At 31.7% G+C, this 11990-nt stretch overlaps 6 protein-coding genes across 6 annotated transcripts; 4 read left to right on the forward strand and 2 right to left on the reverse strand.

Moving 5' to 3' along the window:
- Positions 1-642: 642 nt before the first annotated feature.
- On the forward strand, positions 643-1632 carry DFA_07263 (uncharacterized protein; the record flags this gene model as incomplete). The annotated part of the gene is made up of 2 exons (XM_004367069.1): positions 643-970; positions 1049-1632. The coding sequence occupies 2 exons, from the start codon at positions 643-645 to the stop codon at positions 1630-1632; spliced, it is 912 nt and encodes a 303-aa protein (XP_004367126.1).
- Positions 1633-1744: 112 nt separating this feature from the next.
- DFA_07264 (uncharacterized protein) lies at positions 1745-3450 on the reverse strand (the record flags this gene model as incomplete). The annotated part of the gene is made up of 2 exons (XM_004367070.1): positions 1745-3105; positions 3204-3450. The coding sequence occupies 2 exons, from the start codon at positions 3448-3450 to the stop codon at positions 1745-1747; spliced, it is 1608 nt and encodes a 535-aa protein (XP_004367127.1).
- A 204-nt stretch (positions 3451-3654) lies between these two features.
- On the forward strand, positions 3655-6116 carry DFA_07265 (uncharacterized protein; the record flags this gene model as incomplete). The annotated part of the gene is made up of 3 exons (XM_004367071.1): positions 3655-4987; positions 5077-5249; positions 5313-6116. 3 exons carry the CDS (start codon positions 3655-3657, stop codon positions 6114-6116), a joined length of 2310 nt encoding a protein of 769 aa, XP_004367128.1.
- Positions 6117-6492: 376 nt separating this feature from the next.
- ecd (SGT1 protein) lies at positions 6493-8822 on the reverse strand (the record flags this gene model as incomplete). The annotated part of the gene is made up of 3 exons (XM_004367072.1): positions 6493-7060; positions 7131-8442; positions 8504-8822. 3 exons carry the CDS (start codon positions 8820-8822, stop codon positions 6493-6495), a joined length of 2199 nt encoding a protein of 732 aa, XP_004367129.1.
- Positions 8823-9007: 185 nt separating this feature from the next.
- Positions 9008-10610, forward strand: DFA_07267 (uncharacterized protein; the record flags this gene model as incomplete). Its single annotated transcript, XM_004367073.1, has 3 exons — positions 9008-9557; positions 9652-9838; positions 9935-10610. The coding sequence occupies 3 exons, from the start codon at positions 9008-9010 to the stop codon at positions 10608-10610; spliced, it is 1413 nt and encodes a 470-aa protein (XP_004367130.1).
- Positions 10611-11271: 661 nt separating this feature from the next.
- DFA_07268 (uncharacterized protein) lies at positions 11272-11949 on the forward strand (the record flags this gene model as incomplete). The annotated part of the gene is made up of 1 exon (XM_004367074.1): positions 11272-11949. The coding sequence occupies one exon, from the start codon at positions 11272-11274 to the stop codon at positions 11947-11949; it is 678 nt and encodes a 225-aa protein (XP_004367131.1).
- Positions 11950-11990: the final 41 nt, after the last annotated feature.

Consider the following 11990-nt stretch of genomic DNA (forward strand, 5'->3'; position numbering starts at 1 on the left):
GTGATGATTGAAAAGCACCAAGTCATTGGTATGCCAAAAGGTGCATTCACCATTCAGAGGTCAAGATCTTGATTTGTATAATATGTTCTTCCTCTGGGTCTTGTAAGTACTTCTTGACAGAGATGATCGATACCTATAAAATAAATTGTACAACGCACGTAAAAGAACACATACAAAATTAAATCGCTCTACATGAGAATTGATCACTTGTAAATAGTTTAAATTGGTTGTATAATGTTACCTTGTTGCTTGAGAATCATAATTTAAGACGAGAAGATCAGGTTCCACAACACCCAATATTCATAGACCAATCAATAAAAGATGTCTATGTTTGATACGTCTGTAGCCTGCTTAATCTGATTCTTAAATATCAAAGTTAATGGTTTTGCTAGAGTTACCTATTGATGTCGTTGTATATGTATAATATAATATTATTATTCTTCATTTATCTATTGTAATGATGATGGTGGCGATGATGATGATGAGATCTTCACAAAATATCATAACCAAAATTAGAAATAAAATAAAATAAAATTATACCCTACAATGAATGAATGGTCATCATCATCATCATCATCACAATAGATAAATAGATATATATATATATCTCAACAGACACACACATTCACATTCACCTTTAAAATGAGCGGACAAAGAATATTAGTAACAGGAGCCACAGGGTTCTTGGGCAAGTCAATTTCAAAGTCATTTGCAAACAGAGGACATCAAGTATTCAAGATGGTGAGAACACCACCAAAGAGTGACAATGAAATATCGTGGAATCCTGCTACCAACCAAATCGACACCAAGACTCTCAACGACGTGTCTCCCAATGTTGTCATTCATCTGGCTGGTGAGAATATCGTCGGTCTGTGGACTGAAGATAAGAAAAAGAGAATATTTGAAAGTAGAAAAAAGGGTACTGAACTATTGGCCAATGCTCTAAACAAGATTGATAATCCTCCTGGTGGTATGTATTTAATTAATATAATAATAATAATTATGATATCATTCGATTAACTTGTATGTCATATTATATTATATTTAGTATTTATTGGTGCATCTGGATGTTCATATTATGGTGATAAATTGGCACAACCAACTGATGAATCTGCACCAAAGGGAACTGGATTCTTTCAAGATTTGGTTCAAGTATGGGAATCTAGTTGTGACCCATTAAGAAATAATGGAAAAACTAGAGTATCACATATGCGTTTGGGTTTAGTGATGGATAGTGATGGAGGGTTCTTGCAACAGGTTAAGCTCCCATTCTCACTTGGTTTGGGTGGTAGAATTGGAAGTGGAAATCAATACTTTCCATGGATCAGTTTAAAAGAGGTAAAGAATATAGTTAGATTCTTGATGGAGAATGATCAATGTTCAGGTGCATTCAATGCAACCAGTCCACAACTAATCACCAACTTGGAATTAACACGTGCCATTGGTAAGGTGTTGAATCGTCCAACCATATTTCCATTACCCGAACTACTCCTAAACACCATCCTCGGCAAGGAAATGTCATCTGCCACCTTTTTAGCCGATCAACCAATCGTACCAACTAGACTACAAAAGGCTGGTTATCAATTCATTGATAGTTCAATTGAAAAGGTTTTAGAAAGAGAATTAAAGTAATACAAATATATATATAAATATATATATATCATATCTTAATTTAAATTACACAAATAAATAAATACTTTGTTATTTTTTATTGTTACAAATATTATACATCTTTCTTTAATATTTAAATAATAGTTAAAGGATAAGATAATTTACAAACTCTACAAGATCCAGTTGTAGATGATATATGGTCAGGTACCAACATACCTCCATTACATCCACCTTGTTTGGGACAACAATACATTCGGAATTCATTCATTTCAGGGTTGTCTCCACCTATCTCTAATTCCTCTTTACAACGACGACAGTCACAGTCAAAGAGCCAAAGTGACTTTAGTTGGTTTCTTCGTTCCTTTAGTTTTTGGTCCAAGGGGATGTAGGTGATGAGTAGCTCCTCGTCTACTTGAATGTCTCGCAATGCAACAATGTAGAAGGTGAGAGGATTGAGACGTCCCAGTTCCTTGTCAATCATATAGTCTGGGGCAACCACTGCCATTCTTTCATAGTTGTTGGCAGACGACCCTCTATCAAAATCCTCTGATTGGATAATAGTCGAGCAGTTGGGAAGACAACTATGATTAAAGAGTGACAGTCCAAGATAGACAGCTGCACCGGCCCAATAACATTCACCTCCAACATCATTGTCATAATTCCATAAACCAAAATAATTGGCTCTTACCTTTCCCAATAATTTAAGTATATTTAAATCAATCCTTGTTACTATTCTATAATCGTCTCGTATACCAGTGTCAGAGTGACTACCAAGATTCGAAGATTGAGATTCTGATTCAAGTGAGTCTTGTTGATCACTTGCTCCTCCTTCAGTTTCATCACTAACCGTACCACTACTATTATATATTTTGGTGATATAGGTATGTTGAGAAGGTTGTAATATATTTTGAATGATTCTAGAAATAGCCAACAACTTACTAAAATCATGTTTCCAATTTGTTTGATAATCATCCTTTTCCATTTCTGTTTCATGTCCAACCATTGTACCTTCAATTAATTCATTTTTAATTGTATATGTTACATTATTATTATCAATAGTATTGTTATTATTTTGATTGATATCTAAAGATACAGAAAAATAATCATCTATATGATCACATAAATCAATAATATCTTTTGGTGTTAATGGAACTGTGGTTGATGAAGATGAATTGGATGACGGTGATGATTGATCCATAAATTCAAGTGATTTCTTTTCTCTAATTCTTCTTGACAATACTCTTAGTATTAATATTACAATGTTTTTGTCGTCTTCGAGTAGTTGGTGTTTATAGGTCTTTGAAAAGTAGTGTAACCAACGACATTCCCTTTCATCGTGACGTGTCTCTGGGAAACTTGAACGTTGTTGACAAAAACTATCGCAATAGTACACTTCTCCACATCCAGGACACTTCTTTACATTTTGTTGATTCGAAGGTTTAAAGAATTTAAAACATCCATTACAAATATTCTTTTTATATTTATTATCAATTACTAAACAAAAAAAAAAAGAAGAAAGAGGGTAAGGTTAATTAAATTAACAAACAAAAGAGTATTACAATGTGTGTATGTATGATTGTTTGATAACCTACTAGATATATAAGGTTTATCTTTTAATAGAATAGAACCTCTTGGTATGAATGATTTAGCATGTATTGAACGACCTTTAAGAGGATTGAATCTTAATTCAATAAAAGGGTTATCATCAATATTGATACTATTATCTTCATCTTCAGTCGTCATAAATGTCGTTGTTGTTGAAGATCCATGTTGTTGTTGAGGTTGATACAAGTATGAGTTTAAATCAAATTCATCTTCATCATTATCTATATCTTCCATTCTTTGTATGAGTAAGATAGATAACTATGTTATCAAATTTGGATCTTTTGGTGAAAGCTTTCAAATTTTAAAAAATAAAAAAAAGGAGGGAAAGGAATGAAGTTGTTTTGAGTATAGTGCATATTAGTTAGTTACTCAAACAAACAAACAGATAGGATAAGAGGTAGAGAAAGAGATATAGATTATATCAATTTACATCATATCATGGATACTATGGAAGATGGAGACACTACCATGAAAGATCAAGATGGTGATTCAAATACAACTACGACGACATCTACAACTACGACTTCGACGACAACATCAAATATTGCTACACCATCTAAACAAACACCAAAAAAGAGAAAGAAATTAACAGATGAAGAGATAAAACAAAAGGAAGAAGATAAACGTAAAAAGGATGAAGAAAAGGAACGCAAGGAAGAGGAAAAGAAGAAAAAGGATGAGGAAAAGAAAAAAAAGGAAGAGGAGAAAGAGGAAGAGAAGAAACGAAAGGAAGAGGAAAAGAAAAAGAGAGAAGAGGAAAAGAAACGAAAGGATGAGGAAAAGGAGGAAGAAAAGAAAAAGAGAGAAGAGGAAAAGAAGAAAAAGGAGGAGGAAAAGAAACGAAAAGAAGAGGAGAAAGAGGAAGAAAAGAAACGAAAGGAAGAGGAAAAGAAGAAAAAGGATGAAGAACGTGAAGAGGAAAAGAAACGAAAGGAAGAGGAAAAGAAGAAAAAGGATGAGGAAAAGTCTGCCATTGATAACAAGCAGTCTCGTCTCACCAGCTTCTTTGCCACTATTACACCTGATGCACCCAAGACTAGGTATCAATCCGATAGCTTCATCCAACCAGTCGAATTGCCACCACACACCGTTGTCCATCGCTACCAAGTTCCCTCTTACACATCGTCTCATGAAGAGTTTGACCGTCTTTTAATGCAACAATCGATGCCGTTGCCCAGCAAGTTTATCCCATCAACCTATTTCAAACAGAATATAAAGACTAGATCTGGTGGTGATGAGGGCAAGAAACGTGTCTTGACAACGCTTCCACCTTCCATTTCCAACTTTCCGCATTTGATTGGCAACTTGAGTGGCCTCAAGCTGCTAAAGTTCCACGACAATGTCAGACCTTCCTATTATGGCACCTTTTCACGTAGAACTAGAAAGATCAATGGACGTAAACCATTCAATAAGGATGAAGAGATATTTGACTACAACTATGACAGTGGTGATGAATGGTGCGAAGAAGAAGAGGGTGATGACATCAAATCAGACGAAGAGACTGATGAAGATATGGGTGGTTCAGATGATGATGAAAAATGGATTGCAGATGAAGATGATGTAGATAATGATAGTGATATTGATGATGATCAACAACAACAACAAGAAGAAGATCAACAACAACCAACAAAAAAACACAAAAAGAAAAGAAAATTAATCAAAGAAAAACTAGTCATTACCATTGATTTAAATAATAATCCAATTCATCCTGAAATAGATCCAATTAAAAAGGATTTATTAAATATTTTTACAATTCAACCTATATTTTCTGGTATGTTAAAAAACAAACAAACATACATAAATACATACATGTACAAATTTAATATTAATATTAAATATTTAACATTTAAATTATTCTAGAATTCCCAATTAATCTTGGTCAATTGAAAAATGATGATAGTAATAATAATAATGATGATTCATCATCATCATCCAACAAAAAAACAAATGATGTTGATGGTGAAAATGGACAAACAAAGAAAGAAAGAGAAAAGACATCATTCCCAACTAAAGCAATTCCAACTTTGATTCAAGTTTGTATCACAATTGAATTTAAATATTTCACAATTTTGTTAACTTTTCCTTTTCATTTATAGTTTGTAAATGTTAATAACAAATTGTCAATTAAAATATTGACAAATGTATTTAATCAAAATTATCCAACTATTCAAAAGAAATTAATTACTGAAAAGATACAAGAGACTTGTACGTTTACTACTCTGTGGACTGTTAAACCAGGGTTTGACAATTATTTAAAGGAATTGGTTGATTCAAGCTATTCAACGGTACCAGTCATTGAAATTCAAAAGAAAGAAAGAAAACCAAGGAAAACAAAAGAAAATAAGGATCAACCAAATGGCGATACAGAAATGAAGGATGATGATTCAATTCCAAACAAACCATCATCATCATCATCAACGACTGTAGATACAGAAATGAAAGAAGAGGTTAAAACACCACAAAAGAAACCAAGAAAACCAAGAACAAAGAAACCAAAACAAGATGATGAAAAACAACCACAGCCTCAACAACCACAACAACAGGATGATACTATTATTAATAATAATGGTGATAAAGGAGAATCGACTTTAATAATGTTACCACAACAGCAGGCACCAAAGGATGATGAAAAAATGAAAGATGTTACGCCACCACCAACTCCACTTTCATCCTCTTCTGATAATTGCCAAAACTCTACTACAACAACAACTACTACTACTAATAATGATATTAATATTAATCAACCAATACCACCAATCGCATCAAAGAAATTAGATATAACACATTCATTATCCTCACCTTTGAAATCGCCGACCAAAAAAAAGGTAGCAGCAGCTGTTCCTGTACAACAAAACAATCTCCTCAATTATTTTTCAAAGATTGAACCATCTTCCAAATAAGATTGGTAGATGCATAATTTAATCAATTAATACATTTCCATAGAATTAGTACTATTTTCATTGCAATACTTAATTCAATATCTCTTTAAAGGGATATTCCCTTAAAAAATTTTAAAAAATGTATAATTGCCTTTCATTTCAAAAAATACTTTTTACTTGCAGTACTAAGTATTATATTCATTGCCACTGTTTATATGGTATTATCAGTGTCGTTCCAATGTACATACAATTAATGAACCATATTCAGTACTATGATGCTGGTGATTAAAGTGTAAGTACTATATAATTGTTTCAATACATTGTTGAGTATTAAAACTATTATAAAGTACTCCCAATGTTTCCAAACACCCTAGGGAAGATAAGTACAACAAAATCATCATTTATCATTTTTATTGTCAATCATTTCTTTTAGAATAGTAGAAGCAGGACCTGACAAACCATTTTGGTTACTTAGAGAACTGAGTAAATTCTTTACAAAGTTGAAATCCAAATCTACAGGTCGGTTTATATCCTCCTCTTCTTGTGTTGTATCTTGTTGATTCTTTTCATCATCATCGTATTTAACCTTTTCAAATGATTGTCCAATCGTTGATTGTGATAATTCTAAATCCATTTGTTTCATTAAACTTGATAAAGATGATGGATTATTATTATTTTGATTGTTTTTGATAGTATTATTATTATTTCCTTTTAAATGTCCAAGATAAATATTATCATAATCTAATAATATTTCATCTTCATCATCCTCTTCTTCTTCTTCCTCTTGTTCATCTTCATCTTCATAATCACCAATATCATCATATAATCCATCGTCGGTACTGTCATCATCATAATCTTCGTCATAGTCACTATCTTCCATTTCTAATTTCTCTGTAATTCCAACTACATTTTTCAATGTTGATAAGAATTTATTTGGATTAAATTCTACACTAGTATTTGAATCCCTAAAAAATAAATAAGAGATCATAGTCAGTCAGTCAATCAATTTAAATATTGTTTTTTTAATATACATACTTTTTCTTATTATTGAAATCTACACCATCAACTGATGATTTTTGATTCATCATTTTCATAAAAGAGTTTGATAGATTATTCATCATATCTACTTCTTGTTTTTTCATATTATTAAAATTGTTTTGTTGATTATCCTTGTTATTCTTTGTTGATTGTTTTGATTGTTGTTTTTGTTGTTGTTCTTGTTCCAATTTTGAAAATTCAGATAATAGATCTTCAAATCTACTTGGAATTTTATCCAACCATTTATCTTGACTTGGTTCTCCGTATTGTTTGTCCATTTGATCAATCAAATCTTGTTGATTTGTATTTTTTAAACATTCATCTATTAAATCACAAATATTATCTATATTGGATGTTGATTCTTTAGTTTGATGTTGTTGTTGTTGTTGATATTCTAATTTTGCTTTTTCCAATTTTTGTTTGTATCCAGAAGATGTTGGAATATTATCACCAAAATAATTGGTTGATTCCAATCTTTTCAAATACTCTTTCCATTTTTCATTATTATTGTCTAGTTGTATGATGGTACTAGTATTTTTTTTGACCAAAGATTTCTGATACAACATTTCCAAAGAACAATGAATTTTAATACCAAGTGTAGTTGGATGATAGATTGGTGAAGTTGGTTTGGGGAGTGGAGGAAAGGATCGAGGTTGATAGAATTTTTGTTGTTTGATTTGTGCATAGAGACATCGGGTGAATCGAGCTTTGGTTTGAATGTTTTGAGAGGCTGTAGTAGGTGCTGGGAATCTTGTCATTTTCGATGCCGCCAACATATCCTTTTCATCTCTCTCACAAAATGTACTGACCAAACTACTGATCAATCCTGGATACATTTTCAATACATAGGCAACTTGAGTAGGTACCACGATCGATGCAATATGATTTTGATCCTTTTCAAAATATTTCCTCGATTCGAATCTTGCCATTCTCTTGTTTAAAATATCCATTGTCTTTTGTGAACACTTTGTATCGTATTGATTCAACGAATGTTTGATCACATCCAAAGCAATGGGTAGAGTCATTTTAAAAGGCAGTGATTCCAATTCATTGGGAGACGACGGTTGAGGAATAACGTGCAAGTGTCCACCACGAATAAATACACGGTTCACCGTCGACGCTGGTTTCATCCATCTAGGTAGACTCTTTGCCGATTCAATCAACATGAATTCCCCATCATTATCTCTAATAAAGATAGTACAGTAATTAAATTGTTTAGATAACCGTAACAACATATAAACAATAAACCATTCATCATCGATTGCATCACCAAATCTTGTTCTACCATATAAATATTCAATTGGTTTACCTAAAATTAAAAAGAAACAATTAGTATAAATATAGTATTACTTTATATATATATAACATACCAGATATATTTAAATGTTTTGAATCTTGTTTAGATTGTAAAAAGAAAGGATCTCTTTGCCATAGATAATGATCGAGTTTAAAAGTATGAGATAGATACTCTTGTATTTGATCTCTTTGTTTTGATAATTGTCGACCACCACTTGCTTCCAAATGATCTTCATCAATGTATATACGATAGTCTACGTATAGGTCTTCGAGGTCTATTGACCCATCACCATCAGCGTCTTGACCCAATGGCGGCATTTCGAAATCTTCATGATTGAATGATTCGTATTCATCATCATCATCTTCTTCCTCTATTCTTGCTTTGTTCTTCATTCTATATATACAAATGAAATAATATGTATATATATTGTGGATAAAATGAAGATATAGTCGTAAATTCAACAAAATCGATTTAAATTGAATTCAAAATGCAATGAAATTAATTAAAAGCAAACAAACGAACGAATACTTTATAGTTTGTTCAATACAGATATTTATATTTGTATAAACCAAAAGATATGTTAAGACAATGTTGTACACGAATTAGGGTACCTTCTGTCAATCATAATAGTCTACTTTCATCATCCACTCAAACTTATTTACAACAACAACGATCAAATAAGAACTATAGTGATGGAGGAATTAGATCGATGATATCATCAACCAACCCAACAAGATATGTAAATTATACAAAGATGACTGTATTTGATACACAGTTAAAGAATCAACACAAGAGTAATATCACTAGAATACAAGACCCACAATCATACGATTATCTTTTCAATGAAGTTGGTTACCGATTGGCTGATCGTATTCTTGATATCAAAGACGTTAAATTAAACAAGGTATTAGACTTTGGATCTAGAAATGGTTCATTATTACCTCATTTAAATACTATTAAACAACAAATAGATCAACATAATCAATTTAAAAGACAACAACAACAGAATAACAACAATCAAGTTGATAATAATAATAATAATGAAGATGATTCAATGGAAATAACAATGGTTGATTCAAGTAGAGATATGTTGTATAGAGACGAACAATTGGATTCAAATTATAGTTGTATGTACCTACCCCTACCTAATACTAGACGTATTGATGTAACATATGATGACTGACTAATATTTGATACGACCGACAGTTAAAACAAATAGAGTATTGGTTAATAGTATGGAAGATCCATTACCTCTGGAAAAGGGATCATACGATTTGGTTATTAGTAATCTTTCACTTCACTGGATAAATGATTTACCAGGTGTATTTAGTCATCTTCATCAATTGTTAAAACCAAATGGTATTATATTGGCTTCCATGTTGGGCGAGGAAACATTAACTGAATTAAAGTATGGATAATATATTTATAAATATTAACTTTTATATTCAATATTAATATTTATTTATTAATATTTATTTATTTATATTTATTTATTCTTTTTTAGGGACGCATTATATTTGGCAGAGATTGAAAGAGAGGGAGGATTTAGTGCACATGTTAGTCCATTTGCAAAGTTGAGTGATGCTGGTAATTTATTGTCACGTGCAAAGTTTAATCTACCAACTATCGATACTGAAGTGTTAAAGATAAAGTATAGCAATATGTTTACACTCATGAAAGATCTACAAAACATGGGAGAGAACAATGCAGTTCTCAAGCGAAGATTGTGGACTAGTAAAGACACCTTTTTGGCAGCCAGCTCAATCTACAGTGCCTTGCACGGAAACAAAGAGGATGGCACTGTCAACGCCACCTTTCAAGTAATCTATCTCATCGGATGGTCACCACATCAATCTCAACCAAAACCATTGCCAAGAGGAAGTGCCAAAAAACATCTTAGTGAAATTGGTACAGGAATTAAATTAGATGATCATGTAAGCAAGTCATCATCACCCTTTACAAGTGGTGATAATAATAATAGTAATAATAATGCAGGTAGTTGTAGAAAACAAGAGTCTACTGCTGGACAAGAAGAAGAGAAAGAAACCAAAAAACCTCAATTGGAATTTGATCCAACTTTAAATGAACCAGTTCCAGTGACTGAAGATTTTGTCATTAAAAGATTGGACAAACATGGTAACCTACACGACACATCAGCGAAAAAAGAAGATGATAAATAAATCAACAACAACAATAACAACAACAACAACAGCAAAGTACAACAATGTCAGTTGGTCAACTGATAATATCAATTTATAATAATAGTTTTATAATTATTATTCGTAATAATATCCATTAGTATTATTATTATTATAGAATTCGAGAATGGAAAAAAAAAGGTATACCAAATATATAACTTGCGATGTGATTGAAAGGGATGATGGCATCATTGAATAATATAATTATATTATATTATCACTTCGTCGTTTCTTTCCATTGTGTAGAATGAGACAGATGATGTATTATGATAATAAGGAAAATTTTCAAGTTACGACATCGTTTAGATCTAAACCCCATACCTCACCTGCTTGTTGGGATGGGGGGGGGGGGTGTAGTACCAAGGTGAACATAATGTTGTTTTGTTTTTTTAGAAACACCCACCTCTCTATCTTGTCCCTCTGTACAAGATAATCGAGATATAAAATATATTCAACCACACAAACACTCCTCTCTTTACTTGTTTTATTTCTACCTACCTATGATTATTATTACTATTATTATTACTTTAATATATAAATTATAAAAAAGTATTTATAATCACTTTCCTACCCCTCCATTTTTGTTTATATTTAATATTTAAAAAAAACAACCAACAACAATAATAATAATTAATATTTAAATATGGCAAAGGACCAATCTGGAACAATACCAATAAGAATTAAAAAAATCAAATTACAAGATGAAAATGGAGATGTTTCTGGTAGATTACAAGTTTGTGGACAATTTCAAATGTTGATGATTACAAATTCTTCAACTGGAAGTGAAAGAGTATTTCCAAAAGGATCGGTTAAAAAATCAGAATCTTTGAAAAAGGCAGCCAAAAGAGAAACTATGGAAGAATGTGGAATCAAAGGAAAGATTTTAAATAGAGAACCACCGATTGTAGTGACTGATACATCAAAAGGATCAATCATCCATTACTATCCAATGTTGGTCACAAAAAAGAAAAAAGAATGGGATGAAATGGACAAGAGACAAAGAATTTGGGTACCACTAGACCAATGCCTATCGCAATCTGATCAACTACAATTCAAACCTTATATTCACCAAGCTATTCTATCTTTGGCAAGATTTATATCAACCATTCCAAGTTGTACAAATATTAATGTTCAAACTCCAATGAACCCAGACGAATGGAAACAAACAAAGAAAATGGTAGAAAAATATTTATTATTTGATCCAACCAAACAACAAAAAAAACAACAAAAAAAAGACAAACAAGATCAAGAGGACAATAGTAATAAACAATCAAGTAGTAATGAGAGTGGTGGGATTATTGTATCTCCAACTACTGCTTAATATTTAATATCTATTTTGAGTTTTTAATATACATATATTGA

This window comes from Cavenderia fasciculata (genome assembly GCF_000203815.1).
Source record: "Cavenderia fasciculata unplaced genomic scaffold Scf_ET2XIPL01CNAVH-3, whole genome shotgun sequence".
Lineage (NCBI taxonomy): Eukaryota > Evosea > Eumycetozoa > Acytosteliales > Cavenderiaceae > Cavenderia > Cavenderia fasciculata.